The sequence below is a fragment of the Asterias rubens genome, chromosome 2 (genome assembly GCF_902459465.1).
Source record: "Asterias rubens chromosome 2, eAstRub1.3, whole genome shotgun sequence".
NCBI classification, from domain to species: Eukaryota; Metazoa; Echinodermata; class Asteroidea; order Forcipulatida; family Asteriidae; genus Asterias; species Asterias rubens.
In genome coordinates this window covers 551,352-573,828 of record NC_047063.1, presented here as the reverse complement: position 1 = coordinate 573,828, position 22,477 = coordinate 551,352, and the positions used below count along the sequence as shown (strand labels likewise).

The following is a 22,477-nucleotide window of genomic DNA, read 5'->3' as shown; positions in this document are numbered from 1 at the left end:
TTCTTCAAATACAAAATACAAGTACAAAATGTAACCCGCCTGCTTAGTGTGTTCAGCAAAACAGTTAAGCAATATCTTGTGCTTAGCAGCTTTATGAAATTGGGCCCTCATCCAATTTGGCAGCTACAACTATGGCTATATTCTGGGTGCTTTGTAAAAAAAAGATAACAAAAATTATGTTATATTTCTCAACTGTTTGTAATGGTGTGGCTATGACTGGAGAAACACCCTCATGCGTTTGAGTACTTAATGCATCTTATTTGGCATTTTTTTCCAGACAAAGGTTGAAGACAGCTATCAAGATGACACCTCACATAAAACCGTCAAGCAGCTGAGGAGGAGGTCCATGATGCCTTCCCGTCCCAAGAAACGATTCCGTGAGATCTTCATCCCTCGACTCATCAGCACCAAGGTAAAATATCAACAATAGAAAGGAGAACATTTATTATGCCATGGAATATGTGAAGTCATGAAAACTTTAAAAAATAGTGCTGGTTTGTAATCCGAGTATACAATTCTGCTGCCAGGATTCTCACGGCACCAAAATATTTGAGCATATAACCCCTGTACTAATGAAGCTCCATTGGCTTCCGGTAAATTATAGAATCATGTATAAAAGTTGTCTGTTAGTTCATAAATGTTGAAATGGTCTAGCCCCCGACTATCTCAGTGAATTGCTGCATAGTGCATACTACTAGTTCTTTTTCACGTAGAAACACACGTTTGTCATGTGGTAAAACCAGACTACAGCACTGTAACACAAGATTATGCACATTTGGGGATAGAGCTTTTTTTCTCCATTCCCCCTAGTAAATTGTGGAACCAGCTGAATTTGTGTCTCAGGGAAATCGAAATATTGATGTTTTTAAATCCGAGCTGAAAACTTACCTCTATTCGAAAAGCATTTTTATGATTGCACAGACGCATTTTTTTGTAGTTTTTGTGGCTTTTGTTATCCATTAAGGTCTCTTTTAGCACTTTTGGTGTATGTCTTTTACAACTTTATTGTGGTCACAGTTGGTTCGTTGTTACACTCCTTTTGCATTTTTAATGTTTGCATAATTCTATTGTTTATTGTATATTTCCACTGTATATTGTTTATTTCTATAAATGCTTGTTGTTTTTGTCTTGAAATCTATTGCTGATTTGAAACTTATTTGTATACCTTGTTTTTTTTTTCAGTTTATCTATTTAGGGATTTTGTTTTGAAATGTTTCTCTGTATTAAGCGCCATGGGGCATTGCTTTAGATGGATTTGGGGCTATATCAATCTTAACTATTATTTACTATTATGAAGGGCCTTGGTTCGAGTCCCGCTCGTCTTTTTTCTTTGTTCAAACGTGAGCATTCTAAAATGGTGCACATCTTTGTCGACTGTGTTCAGCACCCTAGAGCATGCCTGCATGATTAAGTTGCTTTATAACTCGTATTTATTATGTAGTAAATTATTGGGATTGTTGTTAACTTTCATGAAAAACATCAAGATCTAATGTTCCAAAAGTTGTAACCTTAGTAAGCGAGTCACATATGTTGAGATTAAACCTAAGCATTGTGACTGCGTGTTCTATTATCAAACTCAAATTATGATGCATGTGTCATTGGAATGTAGTAGACTTTCTGATACAACCATGTGTATTATCTCTTTTGTATGAGTTTTGGCTCTGAAAATACTAGGTGTTGTCACGATGCTCGAACCTGAGCAGAGTATACTGTTCGAAACGCTGAGACCACACCGGCTCTTTTCAGAGCCATTATTCCCTCAAAATAGATATTACACATGGTTGTACCGGCATGTATACTATTTATAGTTATTTGTATTTTTCACACCATGCAAAGCTTGAAGCATCATTGGTTGGAATGTTGGTTGATACAGATCAGCCAAGAACCTTAATTCTTATACTGTGGTCATTGTATTGTTAGTACTGTTGGAAAATCCCTGAACCGTTTATTTCTTCGTTTGCCATTTCAGGGTACCATCCAGCAGTACATTGATCACATGTTTCAGTCCATCCTCGACGCAGACCACGCTCCTCGTGCTGTCAAGTATCTCTTTGACTTCTTTGATAGTCAGTCAGTCAGACATGATATTGAAGACTCTGGGGCAGTCAAAGTCTGGAAGGGAAACAGGTGAGGTTTATTCACTCTCACACGCTGACTCAAAACTCGCTGACTCAAAACTCGCTGACTCAAAACTCGCTGACTCAAAACTCGCTGGCTCAAAACTCGCTGACTCAAAACTCGCTGACTCAAAACTCGCTGACTCAAAACTCGCTGGCTCAAAACTCGCTGGCTCAAAACTCGCTGACTCAAAATCGCTGACTCAAACTCGCTGACTCAAATCAGTGAAAGACCTTTTCTGGCCAACTGACTGACTCACAGTAGCTGACTCCCACTCACTGACAAACACACACTGAATCACTCAGCAACAAATAAAGCCAGTTCTTTACTGGAGCTGCTTCATGTTGGGATGGTGTATTGCCAATAAATAACTTACTCTTTGATTTGTAGGCTAACAAACTCCCCTTTACAATAATTAATTTTTCAGTTTGCCGCTGCGTTTCTGGTCCGGTGCCATCCGTCGTCCAGATTTCATCTTTGATATAAGACCTTCTCGCCCTGTGGAGGCCAGTATGGAAGTCATTGCTCAGGCGTTCTATGACGCTCATGAAGCCAACGATCAGAAACTCGGCAAGGTAAGGATTGTGTGTAGTCTGGGTAGGGTTAGGAGGTGGTTAGTATTTTAGTCATGGCTTTAAGACATTGGACACCTTTCTTGGTAGCTGTCAAAGACCAGTCTTCTCACTTGGTGTATCTCAAAATGTGCACAAAATAACAAAATCTGTGAAAATTTTAACTCAATTGGTAAAAGTTGCAAGATAACAATGAAAGAAAAAACACCCTTGTCACAGGAAGTTGTGTGCTTTCAGATGCTTGATTTCGAGACCTCAAAATCTAATTCCGAGGTCTCAAAATCAAATTCAAATAGTTTAGTGGGAGCTGTTTCTCACAATGTTTTAAACTATCAACAGCTCTCCATTTCTTGGCTATACCACTATTATTTTGAGTAATTACCAATAGTGTCCAAAGCTTTAAATGCAATCTATGATATATGGGTATGATCCATGTGGGTTTGGGTAAGGGGAGATTATGGGAGTCACTGCTCAGACATTTTGTGCTGTCATTTTCAGACCCTCATGCTGAATTGAAGTATCAATCTGGGTTGAGATGGGGGTGTTTGGTGATGAGTTATATTCCTATGACTTTCTGTTATGTTTAGCCTTTGTCAGGGTTTCTGTGAAACTCATGAAGTCAGCATTTTGATGTAGGCTTGTGGGAGACCCCAGTAAGAGTGTTCTTTAGCCCTTTTGAAGTTGGCAGTCGAGACCTTTGTGCACTACATTCTACGGCACTTTAGTTTAGGGAGGTAAATTGTGAATTTCAGAAGATGGTGGTGTGATTTTTCTTTTGGCTGTTTTGTTTTCTTCCTTCAGAACTCGGACTTGAGCAAGCTCTTGTTTAAGAAAGACCTTGACGACATTGACCGTCTGGTCCAGTCTTACTACGACGATATCTATAACATGCCAAGAGTGTCCTTTGAAGAACTCAACAAGGAACTGATTGCAACTTGCCAGGTAAGAAGCCATATTTTGTTACTGTACTATAATTTGATCGTCTCATTCAAGCGGGTCGGTTTTTACTATTTTGGGGGTGAAGCTTTTTATTCGTAATTTCAAGCTCGTTATGGGATTTGAGGCAATGCACGGCGAGGTATCAATGTATATTGGGCTTGTGGTAACTGTCTACTTACTATGCTGGTCAGATTGTTTTTCCTTGATGAGCACTTGTCCTGCTTGCAGGCCTGGAATTTCACGGAGGTCATGGCCTCTGTGGCCCTTGTCTTTGCCTCGGTGCCCTTTCAAAAGCTTCCCATAGACTTTAAGACTTTCCAATAGAAGTGCCCTTTTCAAAATGAAAATGGCCTTGCCCTCTCAAAGATGAAATTCCTGGCCTGTGCTTGTCCTGCAGAATTAGGAAGACCACTTGTTCTAAAAAGAATTAAATTGTCCATTATTTTGACTTGACTTCTTGAGCCATTGTCAGGGGACTGAAGAGTGTGAGACATGCTGGCCTATTTAGTAGACAACTAAAAGCCTAGTGTACACATGTTGCCACTGCAAACCAAATGTACATTACAACCTGTTTTTCTGCTTGTCCGCAACCAACTTGATTTGAGAGCAACTGATTGTTTGATATTACTCAAAAATAAGAAATAATAAATCTACACTTGGATATGTTCATGGGGCAAAAATAAATAAAAAACAATATTTTGTACTCAATTCAGCTCTTAGAACTGAATACACTAGAAATCCCTGTAAATATATCAAATGCTTGTCATCTGAAAGAAGTGTGTGCTTTATAACTTTGTGTTTGATCTAACTTAAATTGTTTTATCCATCCACAGAATTTCACTGGTTTGTTTAGCAAACTCAGCACTCTACTCCAGCTGTGGGACTACATCAGAAAATTCAATGAAAAGGTAAGCTTTGTTTTAACAATGATGTCTTTTAGTAGAAGGGGGCCACTCATGAGCACAAAATAAGGTTGCAAAGTGGCCCATCAAGTATGTTCAGGGTACATGCAGCTTTACAAATCCATTGTTTCATGATTGTTGTACTTCTAAGATGGCAGCCTGGGTTCTTTTCACAAAGCACTAAGATTCATTGTTAAAGATGAGTTGCCTGTGTCACCATCATGTATCACTTTATTGAAAATTGTTGTTTTCTTGACTGCTTTTACATGTGTGTATTTGATGTATGCCTTTACCTATTTATTGGTAATGTCTATTTTCTTCACAATGCTTTTATATGTGTATTTGATATATTCCTTTTTTCCAAACTATGCTTTTACATGTGTATTTGATATACATGTATGCTTTTACCTGTGTATTGATATTTTCTATTTTCTCAACTATGCTTTTACATGTGTGTATTTGATGTATGCTTTTACATGTGTATTGATAATTTCTATTTTCTCAACTACGCTTTTACATGTCTTTATTTGATGTATGCTTTTACCTGTGTATTGAAAATTTATATTTTCTTAACTATACCTTAATTTGTGTGTATTTGATATATGCTTTTACCTGTGTATTGATCATTTCTATTTTCTCAACTATGCTTTTATGTGTCTGTATTTTACCTGTGTATTGATAATTTCTATTTTTTCAACTTAAATGCTTAAATGTGTGTGTATTCTGAACTGAATTTGAATGGTGTCGGCCGTTTGGTTGATTTTTTATTCAAATGAATAATACATTAATAATGATATTATATTAGTGTTACATCAAACTTTTCTTACCAAGGTTATGATTTGATACAGTTGAAATCAATCTTAATTTTTGTGAAATCAGTAACACTTATTACTTGACTACAAATGTTTTGTTGTTGTTGTGTTGCCATAGTGTGGATATTTGTTATGGATCTGAGGCAGTTTAAAGTCGAAACACCAAGTCGTATTCTATGGTGACTTGGCTGACTGTTGTGCAGCAAATTTCACAGAGCTGCTTGAGCATAAGAACATGTAGCTAAGCACAAACTAATTGCGCTTACCAGTTTACGACTATGTGACTGGTATCCTGCTTAATATTTTGCTAAGCAGTAATTTGTTAATAAAATTTCCTGCTTAAGCAACTCCACATAATTAAACCTGTTTTCTTCCAACTCCTTATATCAACTCCTTAATTTAATTAAAGAATCATTTAATCCTTGTTGATTACTGTTTTTGTATGCCCCATTCTTGTAGTGAGTTGCCCGTCATTACTTAACATAAATATACATGCTCAGTAATTCATAATCTTAATTGACATAATTCAATTCCAATAGAAATAGGTTACCTTGTTAGGCCTAGATGATGCTATTATTATTATTTAAATAATATTTTATGAAAGCTTTACTATTTTTATTATTATTAATATTAATATCTTTATTTACATCGGTGCATATGGGTAAAACACAAATTAATATGGTCCTTATTATTCTTCAGATTGTAGATGCTCTTGAAGAGGGTCAGGATGCTCAAGTGGACCATCTTGCTTTTAAGATGGTAGAGATTGAACAGATTCTGGCCAATGAGGACAGCAGTGATGAACATGATGTCTAGATTCTTGTCAAGACAAGCGCCTCAAACCATCAAAGAGTGCAGGTTTGGATGCTATGTAACGCACTCAAATAATAAGCCATTTGATCAAAAGTTACCACTTAAATTTAAATTCATTAGACTATTGAGACAGTTGCTATGTCACATGATTAGGGGCAAGCTTTTGCGTAGGATTGTCAGAAACGGTGAACAGAAATGATTCTGAATGTATGTGTATGGTACCAGGGTTTGGCCATCTGGATGTTGATATACAAAAGCTTGCCCCTAATCATGTGTGTATTGTTAATCACATAAAACGTAATCACTGTCTGTTACTATTACGTGAGTTCTAGCAATCCTGTAAAATGCCTTTAACAAACACAATGGATATATTTTATTTGATCATCACCCTTTCTCATTGCAGAGAGATGCAGACCTTGCCGTGAAAGAAGAATATTATTAATTGTGGGAAATGACTGTCAAATACTGCAAATGAAATCTAGATTTTAGTAAGGTGCTTAGGACACTTAAGAATATTTCTCTTGAAACTAGAAAGATCTTAGGCATTGGACACTATTGGTAATTACTCAAGATAATTGCTAGCATAAAAAATTATTTGGTAATAGGCAATGGATAGCTGTTGATAGTATAAAACAGTGAGAAACGGCTCCCTCTGAAGTAACGTGGTTTTTGAGCAAGAAGTAATTTCTCAATAAAATATTTTAATTGAATTTAGAGAGACTTCATGCGTGAGGTCTCGAAATAAAGCATCTGAAAGCACACAACTTGGTGCGACAGGTGTTTTTTCTTCTGTTGACGACCAATTGAGTTCAAATATTCACAGGTTTGTTATTTTATGCATATGTTGAGATACACCAAGTGAGAAGACTGGTCTTTGACAATTACCAAAGGTGTCCAGTGTCTTTAAACAGGCAAACATGAAATGGGCAGAGGTGTGGGGGAATCATGCTTTTGTTTTTATAGTTTGGGAAATTAGCAATAACTATTTTGTTTCCAGTAATTCTAAATAGGGTAATGATAACAGGAACTTTGTTAAGCAATCATGTAAATTTGCCAAACCTATTATAAAATCAGTACTACTGAAAACTGTCTAGCAGGATTTGTTAGCCATTTTTTATTCTTTCTCAAAAGTATTGTGAAGTGAATAAATTTAATTTATGGTCAGACAGCCCAGTTGGTAGAGTGCCTTCGTACTAATCTGCAGGTCACAGGTTTGAAACTTGCTCTTGTTATTTTTCTTTGTTGAAACCCACAAAATATTTCTTATTAGTTATCCAGACGGTCCGGTGTGTAATCATTAAGGGTGTAGACTTGTAAACCAAAAATGACGCATGCAGATTTAAAAACATATATACTTAAGAACAATACTTAATCATTACATGAAGGATACATAGATATTTTGTTTGACTTTTAAGCATGTTTTAATTGCACATTTACTCAGACATACTTGCCTTGACTGTATATTTTTGCAAAAAATTGTAATTCTTATGATCTGTTGATTTTGACATGAATGGAGGGATTTTCCCGTGATATGTTGTTTTTTTTCCTTCTTTTTTGAAATTTTTAGATGTCTATTTGACTGATATTTATGCAAGATATAATTCTTATGACAATTGTTTTTATACCTTGGATACACCTTAAAATTATCATTGTTTTATTTAATCATAGAAAACTTCAGAAAATGCATTAACATATAGACCAAGTGCTCCTTGTTCACATTTACAACGCCTTTTACTGCAATTTGCTTGTTGATATGCATTTGTTTTGCATAAATTTGGATCAGGAGTGACGCCAGAGTCAGATAATTCAAAAGTAATCTGACGACATCACTCATCATGACATCATTCTAAACATGATGCAAGCACATCCTTGTTTGGTGCCAACTTTGATAAAAAAAAACTTTTAAAACCCAAAACTGTCCGGTTGAAAAATTGTGTTTTAATCAAATGAATGCTGTATAAGAATATACGACCAGCCTCCCAGCACATTCCCAAGATTTAATCAATCTGATGAAACAAAACAATGAAAGTATTGTTGCTTGTGTTGTTGTTAGTCAATGGGTGAAACTGTTTTCCATGTGTATGAGCGCAGCGAAGGAGCACAAAATGAATGTATTGGTTTAATTAACTATATTGATATTGAATTATTTCAATTGAGATTTTGATAATATTGAGCATGCATATTTAATTTAAAGTGTATTTTTTGTTACGGCTGCTTCCATGATCAGGGTACTGAAATCTGTAAGACGAGTGTTTGTCGCTAAAAAAAAAATTACTTGAGCAACCTTAAATTTGTTAATCAATTCAATAAATTCATTCAGTTTTACACAAAATAAAAAGTGGTCAGCCTTGCAATTTTTACCAACAATCAGAAGGGTTTAGTCTTGTATTTTTTACACCGAATCATGATGGTTAAATCCTTCAATTTTTTCCTAAAATCATTAAGTGTAAATCTTACAGTTCTTACTTGTAATCATAATGAGTAAGCATTGCAATTTTCCATCAAAATTCAGTGTTTTTTTCTCATTTTTTTTTTAAGGATATGTTTTTTATACTTTTTCTATCAACTTAAATAAATTAAATTCTATTTTTTGAATACTCAGTTTTTAAGGCTTGTTCAAGGTTTGATTAATCAATAAAAATGCCTGTGATTGGAACAAACTAAGATCTCTGGCCTCCCAAGACTTGTTTGTTACTGTCCTTGTTATGCAGGGGTGCACCCGGGTGGTGCTTGCAGGAAATATGAGATAAAAACACCTCTGTGTTGAAAACTTAGAAATATAGTTAGATAAGCTATGTACCATCTGTGTCTGGTAACCCGCTAATTTTTGCTAAGCAAATTTGTTTGAAGCAGCAATTTCTGCCTCAACAGCTATATGAAATGGGGCCCAAGTTGTTGCATTTGCCCTATGCGATATTATTTTTTTCCAGCTCGGTTGCGGCAGAACAACTGAGGGCGAAGTTACACTCCCATAGGTTATGAATAGTAATCGCGTTATGAATAATAAAAGCTGCATAATGCATGTATGTCAGCATAGGAGCCTACCCCATGTTTTTCGCATCCCATGTACAATACAGTACTTGCACAAAAATGTACATACTAGGTACACAGGGACTGATGTAATGTATGCATTGTACAACTATTATTATACCAATACAACCCACTGTATAATAACCATGGAAGAAGGAATTGTCCCTCTATGGTACATATGTGGCTTCTTTCCAATGGAATATGTTTTTTTAAGAACAAACCAAGGAACAAATTTACAAAATGAAAATTATAAATCTTGTGTGAAATTATAGGAATTAGAGCAAGCTTGCAATGTGGTATTCCCTAGAACCTAAAAATAAAATGATGTTAACACTATTGATATTTACTCAAAATAACTATTATTAGCATAAAACCTTGTATGGAAACAAGTAATGGGGAGCTGTTGGAAGTAATTTTCCACGAATTTGATTTTGAGACCTCAGAATTATTTTTGAGGTCTCAAAATCAAGCATCTGCGAGCAAAGAACTTTGTGTGACAAGGGTTTTTTTTCTGTCATTATTATCTCGCAACTTCATCGACCAATTGAGGCTTGTTATTTTGTGCATAATTTGAGATACACTCATTGAAAAGACTGGTCTTTGACAATTACCAATATTGTCTTCTGCCTTTAAATCAGTGGTACAACATAACAAATGGGTCAATTCAACAACAGTTATTTTCAAAACTAGCACTTGATGGTAGGCTATTAAGAATTCAGAACAATTATCACTACCAAAACAATACAGAAACAAATGCTGAACAATCTACACATTTCTCTACCCTGTATTGACAACTCATCGGAGTATCTCCTTGGGATTTCTGCATATTATATTATTGCAACATGAGACTAGGGTCAATTACTGTAAATTGAGACTAGGGTAAATTTTCAGAAGAGCTGCTTAAAATCAAACAAAAAGTCTAACCGCAACCAAATTATGCTTACCAAATGTAAACATGCTAAAATACCATGTCACTTATTTCTCCTTAGCAGCAAAAGACAAAACAATATTTTCTGACTACTTTCAATCTCAGTCAATCGCGGACTTGACTTGAGGACTTGATGTGATGTTGTAAAACTTATAATGTGGTGGTTTATTGACAACATTGTATCTTCAGCTGTCTCAGTCTTGCAATATTGATACACAGTCTATAAATCTGTGTCAAAGCATGGTCAAAAACACAACAATTCACTACCAGAACACCTGACACACTATGCTCTGAGCTTACACTTGTATTTTGTCAACATTCAACTTCAGTAAACATATTAATTTTGTGAGCACTGTATACTCAGTATTTTCCTGAGTCCTGTGAACAAAATATAACACAGGCATATTACTTGGGTGGGATTCGAACCCACGACCCTTAATGTTCTTTATCCCCGATGCAAATTAAAACATTGATTATACATTTCATTAAACATGCTCAAATATGCCTCTCTTAATATTTATGCATGAGGTACGTCACAATGCTAACTCAAAACGAGGCGATGGGCACAGCCACTGTAAGTGATGGGGGAAGTGCGCCCATAGCCTCTTTTGGGTAAGAATTATGATGTCATGCATAAGTATTAAGAGAGGCGTATAGTTTATGAACTAGAGACAACAAACTGACCGATTTTCAGAAATCCTTTTAGAATTGACTTGGCAAATGCCCTACTGATTGAGGGACTTGACGTTAGACTTAATTTAAAACTTTATTGCTAAAATACTATACTTCTTACATTATGCAGCAACCCTGCATTGGTGACTGTCTTAACAGTCTTGCTCATAGCATGCAAAACCTAATCTTGATCCTTGGTCCTGTTGTTGCATAATTCCTTCTACCATAATTAAGTACCCCACCACTGACCATATTGAGCTCCACAGTTGAGCAGTTGGTCATTACACATAGTAATGGTTACCGGTATTGTAAATATTGTTATTCTGAATGTTGAAGCCACTATTACTTTGATTGAGAAACATTAATCAAGAGGGAAATACTAACTGTTATTTTTTTTTATATGGCACAATCTTGTGTAAAATGTTTATTGCATAACATAATTTTGTTTTTTGTTAAAATAAAAGTGAAACATGCCAAAACAAATCTAAAAAATATATGGATCAACTCAATTTCAATCCATTTGACATTATATACAGTTTAGATTATGCATAAATGGATATTTATCAGACCACTAGAGAGCGGCACAACCGTTCTCCATAATGTAAAGTAATTGTTTTGAACGAAAGCGAAATCACTTGGGGTATAAACAGGGTTATTGTTCAGAAAATTTGGTGAAGGTGGAAATTTGCCCCACTTTTTCAATTGTTTCCCCTTTCAAGATTTTATTTCCCCTCAAATTTCCCCTACCTGTCTACCCTATCCTATCCCATAAATATTTTTCTGGTAAAAGGCCATCATAATACTAACTGAGATAAGTTTGACCCCCAAACATTTTGTGTGGATACCCAGTTGACTATAAGAAACATTTCAACAAACATGTTTCTGCTCTGCCCCCCCCCCCACACGAGAATGTTAATTCTTTGGTCACCACTGCAGATTGGGTTGAATGGCCTTAAATTCAAGGTAAAAAGGATTGATTAGAAGGCCTACAGTAGTACTTGATGTAGGACATCTAATTACTGAACATAAAATTAAAAAAATCTGTGAAACAGTGGGCTCAATTTGTTGCTAAGGTGAGCCAGGACACATTTGACGCTGTTAAAACACAAATTGAAATGTCTTGTCTGCAAATGCCCAATTGTTGACTTTGGAATAATTTCAGACACACATTTTGTGTGACAGACTGGTTCAATTAAGCATGACCTTCATAATCTCTCGTGTTTACAGACTGCCTAGAGAGAGAAAAAATACTGTACTTTGGCTATTTCTTGGACATGTTACACATGACAAAGTGTTTGGCTATCATCATGTTGGGTTTTTGCATGGACCTCCTTGGATACCAATGATGCAGAAGCAGACACCAGCCTCCATGTCCACATGGTATGTCACTCATGTTTTTTTCTGGGATGGAATGTTCAAACTAAATTGTTGTCATTGAGTCGGCCTATACTGCTGGCTGGCTGGTAGATCCCAGTCACTGATGGGTACATAGCGGGATAATATGGCTATATCTGTTCTGTTGTTGGCCACGTCTAACAGTTTCTGTTCTTAGTGTTCTAGTCGTGTAGACAGAAAGTCCATGTTGAATGCTTTGGTTCCCGTGAATATCTTGTCTTTAAGTATTCTCATTGCAGCCTCACAGTAGTTGTTGGTGTTGTTTCCTCAGAGAGGCAGGTCTTTCCAGAAGCATGGCCCACAACTTTCGCCTCTCGTGGAGGTGATGCACATTGTTTGCTGAAGGACTTGTATTTATTCACTACTGTGTCCCTCAAATGTTCTGCATACTTTTCTGTAAAAAATCCTGTTAAGCAGTTATGACATTGTACCAAAACCATAGCAGAACAGGTTAATACGTTTAAGCTTTCTACTATCATGATCTTCAAACTGTGCAAGTTAAATCTATGAACAAATGTGTACATAGACCGACTAAAATGGACCAGGGAGAAGGCAAATTTACAATCCTCAACACACATTGAGATTTAGGATGAGTGCTTCACACTTCCTAGGAAACCAAGTAAACAATTTATGAGTAATCTTTAGTTTTCTTCTTTAGAAATACTTGATGGGATTCTTAGCTTGTGCAGAGTACAGCAAAACTTCCACATCCTTACTTGAAACAAATAGACAAAAGTAACATAGTCTTATTAACACAGCAAAGAAAATAAAGCTGCATAGTTGTTCACTTCAATTCTGTACTTATAGGCAGTGGACACTATTGGTAATTAGTCAAAATAATTATGAGCATAACACCTTACTTGGTAACAAGTAATGGGGAGAGGTTGATAGTATAAAATGGTGTGAGAATTGGCTCCCTCTGAAATGACGTACTTTTTTAGAAAGAAGTAGTAATTGTCCACAAATTTGATTTCGAGACCTCAGATTTAGAATTTGAGATCTTGAAATCAAGCATCTAAAGGCACACAACTTCGTGTGACAAGGGTGTTTTTTTCCTTCATAGTTATCTTGCAACTTCGACAACCAAATGATGTAAAATTTTCACAGGTTTGTTATTAATTATGCATATGTTGAGACAGAAGACTGGTCTTTGACAACTACAGTGTCCAGTGTTTTGATCATGTTAAAATCTCACCTGAAACTCCATTTATGAGTGATGAGTGATGTGGATGATGAGTGTCCAGATTGAAATAGTCTAAGTAATAAACTTGTTGGTTACTGAGGCTGCGGCATCCCTGTGAAGCTGTACTTCCATTGACAAGCTAGTAGTCTTGGTGCAAGACGTTTCTCGTTTCCCTTTCACGCGCACCGCGGCCAATTCACCGACAGCGCCCGCACCGACTCACCTGACTTAGTCCACTCATGCAAACGGACCAAGACGTTTCTCTGGGGCGGTGAGTGGACTAAGTCAGGTGAGTCAGTGCGGGCGCTGTCGGTGAATTGGCCGCGGTGTGCGTGAAAGGGAAACAAGAAACGTCTTACACCAAGACTAACAAGCTAGTTGCATCATGAGTGTCACAAGATCTGAAATTAGTAAAAGATGAAAACGGTGTCAAAAATTAAGTCATGCTTCATTCTCTAGTCAAAGACTGTTACTCTCACCCTATTATTCAAACACAAATTCCAGGAATACTTTGTGCAAAGCTTTTAAACTATTAAAGGTGAAGTAACTGACCGATAAAGCTAACTTATGACTTTTGTATGAAGAAGAAAAGAAATGGGGAAAAAAACAATTGAATTCGGGGGCAATCTATTATCTCAGTCACCTGGCTAAGAAAATTAATTGAGTGAAAAGGCGTACACATTTTCAGCGTGTACCACACACATATATATACATCAAAGGAATTGGCTTTTCAAAATGCTATGTTCTTGACTTTGACAGCATAAAACATAACTATTGTGGGGAGACTGGAGCTGGCATAAAATTTAAACTAAATAAGGTTGTTTTCCCTATCAATGCAAATCCTACATTTTAACTTACAATATAATTATTACCAACCTGTACTTATTCATCAAAATCATTATGTTAAAAAAAAAGAAACAATTCTCATTGCACCAAACACCTTCAACCATGAATCTATAGGAGCCGTTGAAAACCAAACTACACATTCTCTGCATCAACTTTGTATTTTAAAATGGAAACGGCCACCCCCCAAAAAATAAATAGAAATCATAAGTTGACTGATTGAGAGTAGACATAGAGGCATGATACGAAAAATTAATCTTTGATTTCACACACATATATTTTACCGGTGTTTAACAAATTAACGCCTAATTAATTAATAAATTTTACCTGAAGAGAACGCCCATCGCTGTTTGGCTGTTGAATCTCGCATAATCTCGCATAAGTTCATCCAAGGGGCCTGTCACTGTCTTATATATCAGGCACAACAAACGTACGTTGACAAGAAGATCGCCGCCCGTCGCTGTGACGGGGTCCATGGCGTTTTGTAAACTCGAGGGAACCCGAGGCGAAGCCGAGGGTGCCATTTGTCAGTCACAGCGTGCAACAATTGTTTTGTTATACCTTTGTATCATTGTTATTCCTCTTCTCGAAGTTCTGTTACAAGTCATCTTCAAACATTCTTACGACGGACTATTCATTGTTTTATAAGCAGACGAACAAGAAACAATTCCCTCGAACCCACGGTTGTTTCGTACACAGCGCTGGAAATCGAATCAAGGTGATGTACACCGGTGTACATCACTTTTCATGTTACCCGGCTCCCGTCGAGCCATGTAAAATGCGTTTTTGTTGCGCGTCACATGATTTGTTCTCGACCAATCAAACTTCACAATTTGTACAGAGGCGTAACAAACAGGCTTGTAATAGGATCGATCTACTGCTACGCGCCTAAATCAATTAAAGGCATTCTACCGAAGGGTACTCCCACTTTTCCTACTCGACCTTTCGCGATTGTTCTCTGGCATAAGTCACATGACGATTAGCGACGAATAACACACTGTACGCCCGGCCAAAAGAAATTTGCTTTAAAAAAATGGTTAGTTGTGCCAAAATAACATCGTAGTATCATGCGCGAGTTTCAAGAGTGGTGGGGATGTAAATTCACAAAACAAATACAAATCGGTCAGTGCGTTTCACCTTTTGTGCACGCGTTTCAACTGCGGCGTTCGGTGCGTCACTGTTTGCGTTATTTCGGCGAAAGTACGTTCTAGTGTCATTCGGTGTCCTAATGAGTGATGCAATTTTGGATCTGGATTATGTGAGTCTCTTGCGCCAGCGATGTTGCTTACGATCACAGTGCATTTACTAATCCAACAAAGTACGATGTGTCAATAACAAATTGCGCGACTGGTACGCAGCGTACGGTGCCGTCTAATAAGACGCATTAATTTCTGAGTGATTTCTAGCAACTGATTATCACACGGTATTGCAGCCACTGTATGAGGACGCTAACCATTCTATCACCAACATAACTATTCCTTACTGGTATTCCCTTACCAACTGTGCAAGCTGCGCTAGTAAGTGGGATTTCAAAATCTCCCTTGGGTTTGTCCCAATCCCCTTACATCACCTTACCTTATAGTTGTAGTCAGAGCAGACTTCTTTGTGATGCACCCAGCAACTTCAACTTCAAGAAACTTAAAGAAATTGTTATTATTTATCCCCGATGCAAATTTAACATCTATATTATAATCTCTGCGTTACCCGCTGCCAAAACAGGATTCGAACTGCCTCTAGCTACCGGGCAACCTCGGTAATTTAGTTGGTGAGACACTGCTCTAGAATTAAAAGGGTCGTGGTTTCGAGTCCCACCCGAGTGATGCCTGTAATATTTTTTAGGGAGTACCGAGTATACAGTGCTAACACACATCGGTGTATGGGTAAAAAACGAAATTAATATTCTTTATCCCCGATGCAAATTTAACATCTTTTATAAACTTCAACTTCACCCTCAACTATGTCAACACCTTTATGGTCTTGTTCCTTCTTCATCTGTAAACTTAAAGTGTGAAATTTGTTTAGTCGGCCTTCTATAGTATGAGCTTCCATATACATGTACCTTTCGGTTAGCTCAGTCATATCTTTACAATTTGGTTGTCGTTCCTTCAAGTGCACAACCAAATCGTTATTACAATTTAGTTCCCCCACCTAATTCAATTCATCGGTCCAAATAACTCAGCAATCGAATGGAAAACTAACTCTGTTAATGATTCACCTGCTTCTGGCTTAGATGTTCTAAGTTAAGCCTGAAGCCTTCTTCAGTGAGCTATGTAGTGATGATGCCTTTAATACTGAAAAGTCACGCGCTTGATCTACTGGTAACCTAGAATAGACTTCAAGGGCTTTACCTGTTAGTAAACCACTCAATGAACATGCCCAGTCTTTCTTTTGCCACTCTGAGGCAGTAGCAAAGCGCTCAAAACGACGCAGCAATGCAATCCATGTATCTCTACCATCATTAGAATTAGGTAACATGGGCTGCTTCTTCAGTTTGTCCTCCTGTTTTATAGCGTTAGCTTGTTTCTTAGTCTCTTCTAGTTGCAGTTATATTACTTTCCTTTCTTTCACATGTCCCCTTTCTTTTGCTTGTTCCTCACGTTCTTCATCTATTGCTTCCCTATCTTTGACCAAATTGAAGTTCCATGCCCTCCAGTCCCGTGGACTTTCCCATGTTTACATACTTTTCAAATTCCATATTGGAATTAACAGGACTTTACAATGAGAAATATAGCTTAAGGCGCAACTTTCCTAAGGAACATTCAAGTAATCACATTTACTCAACCAAACATGAGTTTCATGCTGTGTGTCGGAATGAGTGAATACTGGTCAAATTTCAATAGAAAGAATAAAACATGTCCAATCCCTTCGTGGTTGCCAATAATTTTCAAATACCCAAGACTCCTCTTAAGTATAGACCTTCAGTATACACCCAACCCCCTCGACACACACGCACAAGAAAGCTATGGTGACGCTTCACATTAATATTTTACAAATTTATTTACATTTTAATTTCTACAATATAAACAAGCTGTCTCATTAACTGTTCTCTTGTTCTGCATGCCTCTGTATAGGTGGTGGGGGGGGGGGGTCTGCCTTCTCAGTGTCATTCGGTGTCTTAATAAGTGATGCAATTTGCGCTTCCTTGTCGGATCTGGATTATGTGGGTCTCTTGCGCCAGTGATGTTGCCTACGATCAAACCATAGAGTGGTTTGGGCTTACACGGTGCATTTACTAATCCAACAAAGTACGGTGTGTCAATTACGCGACTGGTATGCAGCGTACGGTGCCATCAAAGGACCAGTTTCTGATTTCTATCACACGGTACTGCAACCACTGTCTCTGAGCACGCTAACCATTCTATCTCAAACATAACCATTCCTTACTGGCATTTCCTTACCAACTGTGCAAGCTGGGATTTCAAAATCTAATAACATAAAATCTCCATTGGGTTTGTCGCAATCCCCTTAAACCTTACCTTATAGAGCAGATGCTGCACACAGCAACTTCAACTTCACCCTCAACCATGTCTATAACTCATTCAAAAATGCCCCATGCCAATGATATGCAACTTTAGCAGAGTATCAAATACAGTGTTCTTTACACATCAGACAAATACAGTATTTAATCCTTAAACAAAACTTACGGCTATTGTGCAGGTGAAGCCGCAGAAGGTGTCTTCAGGCTGTGTTGCTGTGTCGACTGGGGGTATAGGAAAATCTTATACTTTTTGGCTTTGTTTTACCAATAGTTCTTGATAGTTTTCCCTTTCAAATTTATAAAGTCTTCAAGTCCAGTGATAGAGTTTGATATATAAAAAAGAATTGGGGGGGGGGGTGGTTGTATGGAATTTGTAAGTCCGCCCCAAACAAATTTTGTTGATGATGTAATGTTACCTAACAATACTGTTTGGTGAAAACTACTCGGGAAGTAGATAGGGCCCTAAGCTGTTGAACTTTAGTAGAAGTATTTGGTTGATATTCATAGTAAAATCATTGTTCTATAAACCTGATGATTACATGTGCGAATTTGATGCGTAACACTCATCTCAACAGATTACTCTATCGTCAAAGAGAAAACGTTTGAATCAACTGAGAACACTTTTTTCTGTCCGTATTAAATTACAGGTACACTGCTTTTGTTAAAGTTGGACTGTGGTGCAATAGGGAATTGTCAAACTGGTTTTGGCACTGTTTTGGAATGTCTGCTCTAGTGCTGCTGCTATAATGTGGTGTCTTTAGAATGATTCCCTTTATTCGGCGACAGTCTACGGGACAAATCATTGATTCCACAAAGCACTCAGATTCATTGTGTATAAAGACAATGGACACTGTTGGTAATTAAGAAAGACCAGTCTTCTCACTTGCGTGTATCTCAACATATGCATAAAATAATAAACCTGTGAAAATTTGAGCTCAACTGGTCATCTAAGTTGCGAGATAATAATGAAAGAAAAACATTCTTGTCACACGAACCTGTGTGCTTTCAGATGCTTGAAAATCAATTTCGTGGAAAATTACTTCTTTCTCGAAAACTACGTTACTTCAGGGGGAGCCCTGTTTTATACCATCAACCTCTTCCCATTACTCATTACCAAGTAAGGTTTTATGCTGATAATTATTTTGAGTAATTACCAATAGTGTCCACTGTATTTAACTTTGCTTGCAACAGTTATTTGTATTGTACACTTTTTGCGTTCCTCCACCCCACCCCCTTCACCCACTAACCACGCTAGAGCACGACATTGGGGACGTGATATAGAGTGTACTATTTGTGCATCTATTAAAAGCTGCACGTTCATACCTTGAATTCGTTCCCAAAAAAAGACTTGAAATTAATCAAATTATGAAATACGAAGAAAATAAAAACATTTTACCCAATAAGTATGATCCCCGGACCTAAAAAATGCCGAAAGAAAATTTGCAGCCCGATCGGTACAGGCATCTGGGAGTGTTTCTAACACAAAATTAATATTCTTTATCCCCGATGCGAATTTAACATCTCTCATAATCGTTGCACTACCCGCTGCCAAAACATAGGATTCGAACTTCCACTAGCTACCGGGCAACCTCGGTAGTCTATAGTTGGTAAGACACTGCTCTAGAATGGCAAGGGTCGTGGGTTCGAATCCCACCCGAGTAACATGCCTGTGATATTCTGTTCACAGGACTCGGGAAAGTACTAAATTTACAGTGCTACACACGAACGGTGTATGGGCAAAACCAAAATTAATACAAACAGACACGTTACTTCCATTATATTACTTACAACTGTACCCAGTGAGCAGGTTCTTCCCTGTAATGGGCAAACACCACCAAGCAAAGTCCAAACCCGCTACATTTTATTAAAGAAAATAGCAGTGAAGAAAACTGTGTGGTTACAGATAAGCGAACCTTCTCTGAGGAGCTGACCGTGAAGTGGACGAGCTTTTGCTATGCGCCCCTCGTTGTCTCTACACCTCAGTGGTTTTCTAAAGAAAAAGAAAACAAAAAGGTGCGTCTTCCGGGCACCAAGTAGACTTGATTTCAAGTCTTAGATTGCGTTAATCTCAGCCACGAAAAACGCCCCCACGTTATTAGCTATCACGCGCCCTAACTCACAATCTAATCGTAGGGTAAAATTACGGGGGTTGATTATAAGAGGGCACTGTTTGTAGCGGCTATCAGGACGACTAAAAAAGGCCACGATCAAAAGACTTGAAACCAAGTCTAGACACAAAGAAAGCTTTATTTATTCTTAAAGGAATTCACTGCGTCTTCTGGGCACCAAGAAAGCTTTATTTATTCTTAAAGACACTGGACACTATTGATAATTGTCAAACACCAGTCTTCTCACTTGCTGTATCTCAACATATGCATGAAATAACTAATCTGTAAAAATTTGAGCTCATGGTCTTCGAAGTTGCGAAATAATAGTCAAAGAAAAAACAACCTTGTCACACGAAGTTGTATGCTTTCAGATGCTTGATTTCGAAACCTCAAATTCTAAATCTAAGGTATCGAAATCAAATTCGTTGAAAATTACTTCTTTCACGAAAACTACGTTACTTCAGAGGGAGCCGTTTCTCACCAAGTGTTATACTATCAACCTCTTTCCATTACTCGTTACCAAGTAAGGTTTTATGCAAATAATTATTTTGAGTAATTACCAATAGTGTCCATTGCCTTTAAAGGAATTCATTGCGTGTTCTGGCTCGGCACCAAGAAGGCTTTATTTATTCTTAAAGGAATTCACTGCAAATTCCGTCCACCATAACTGACATTGAGATCGATCGGCTTTCTCCTGGGACCCGAGAAAATATTGAAAACTGATTACACATTGTGCATGACATCGATTTTTTTTAATGAAAAAAACGCCCACTAAACAATAAACTCCAAATGGGAAATTAATTTTATTTATTTGTCATTTAATATGACGTTTCAGACAGAAATATTTCAAGGGATGTTTTCCCAGTAGTTATCATCATTATTTAGAACGCGTATGTTTTATTTAAATCTGTGAACTTAGACGATTTTGTTTCCTTACCAATTCTCTTATGTTCCTTTAATGCTTTGTAGTGTATTTAAATGAGAAGTAGTTCAATTAAAATATCTGTTACTATATAGTCATGCAGGTAACATATAGAGAAAATATTTTTTCAAACTTTCAGGATGGCAAATAATAAGTATTAATTTTTGTCAATATTTCATGTTATACAGTAAAGACATGGGAAGACTCGTACCGATGGATCATAATCGGCTGTATTTTTGATAAATAACACTTGAAACTAAAAACGGAGCCCCCTTTTTTTTTTTTTTTCTTATAAATTTTAATGTTGTCACATTGATTTAAATCACATTTGCTGTTTGATACTTCCATTAGACTAGTATTCTACTACTTATCAAACTTTTGCCAATGCTGGACCTTTTACTTGGTAAGCCGTATTGCTAGTTTTTATTTAAACCGCCCAGTGTGTAGGTCCATGGCACTGTAGGCCTATCCACCGTACCCATTCACCACACGGCAGCATACCCACAGTGTTGTAGGCCCATGGACTGTAGGCCCTGGCACTGTCTCTATCTAGCCCGCTGATTCGTCAAGACCAAGGGTGTGTTGTGGGCGTGGCGTGGGCGTGCCCGTCCGTCGTGCTCAGAGCCGGTTTGGGATGATAGCGCCCTCTTGTGAGGAAAGTTTGACAACTGACTTCGATCCTGCACGCACGCGCGCACGGTGGACGAATGCTTCATGCTGGATTTATGTGTGTAATTGTATCAAATTTGACTTGGGAAAATGCTGTTGTTTGCATGCAGAGTGAGGGTTCGAGAATATTGCGCGTATTGTGCGAAATGTTGTAGATGCCTCCCAGATACGAAGTACGTTGGTTATTCAACGGTAAGTGTTATGAAATGTTTGTTTTTACAGCGGTATTTTTTCCCCATTCATGTGCGTTGTGTATGTGTACAACAAAATCACACGTTGTAAAAAAAACGAATCAGCGCACGCGCACTGAGCGTGCGCAGAGAGGCGATGATACATCCCGCTCAACTTTGAACCTGAAATCTTGGCTGTCAAAAATCACCGTTTGCATGCTCCACATAGATTAGAAATAGACCCAGTATACCTTTTACATATTTAGATTTTTTGCCCACCTTTTAAAATTGGTCTAGCTACAACCCTGCGTCTGACTCTGACAATGATTTGTACAAAAATAAAGTTGCGTTTTATTTAGTTTGATTTTGGATTGAACAAAGAAAAAATGACTAGAGCGGGATTTGAACCAACCACCTCTGGTTTAACGTGTCAGCGCTCTACCAACTGAGCTATCTAGCCCTATGTTGGTGGTCTCCCAATTTTGTCAATATCTTTGTTTGGGGGGTGCCTGCCTGTCAGAAGCCATTCAACCGCAAACTGCCGTGTAGCCAGGGATCACACCCGGGTAACGATATTTAGTTTCATACACAAACTATGGGTTTCATTTCAGAATGTGTCAAACGGTCCTTTGTTGTTTTAAATTAATGTTAATTAATAATTAGTTAATTAAAAGACACTGGACACTATTGGTAACTGTCAAAGACTAGTCTTCTCACCAGGTGTCTCTCAACATGCATAAAATATATTTAAAAAACTGTGAAAATTTGAGCTCAATTGGTCATATAACTATATCGTAGTGTCCCTAAAATTGTGGCAAATCTTTTACCTCTCTGTGCGCGATGTGAACAGTCCCTAGATAAAAATTGTGTGGTTTTATTTGCCAAGCAAAGAGTCTCCTCTCCCTTGACCAAAACTTAGAAAC

General features: G+C 37.5%; 1 protein-coding gene across 2 annotated transcripts in view; it reads left to right on the top strand.

Annotated features, from left to right (window-relative positions):
• Positions 1-6,772, top strand: part of LOC117305117 (plexin-B-like) — a 43,478-nt gene extending 36,706 nt beyond the window's left edge. For both annotated transcript variants that reach the window (XM_033789885.1, XM_033789875.1), the window contains exons 33-39: positions 278-412; positions 1,970-2,127; positions 2,546-2,693; positions 3,492-3,632; positions 4,463-4,537; positions 6,043-6,201; positions 6,560-6,772. In XM_033789885.1, the coding sequence (XP_033645776.1) occupies positions 278-412; positions 1,970-2,127; positions 2,546-2,693; positions 3,492-3,632; positions 4,463-4,537; positions 6,043-6,159 (774 nt within the window). In that variant the 3' untranslated portion in view covers positions 6,160-6,201; positions 6,560-6,772. The remainder of the gene's footprint in view (positions 1-277; positions 413-1,969; positions 2,128-2,545; positions 2,694-3,491; positions 3,633-4,462; positions 4,538-6,042; positions 6,202-6,559) is intronic.
• Positions 6,773-22,477: the final 15,705 nt, after the last annotated feature.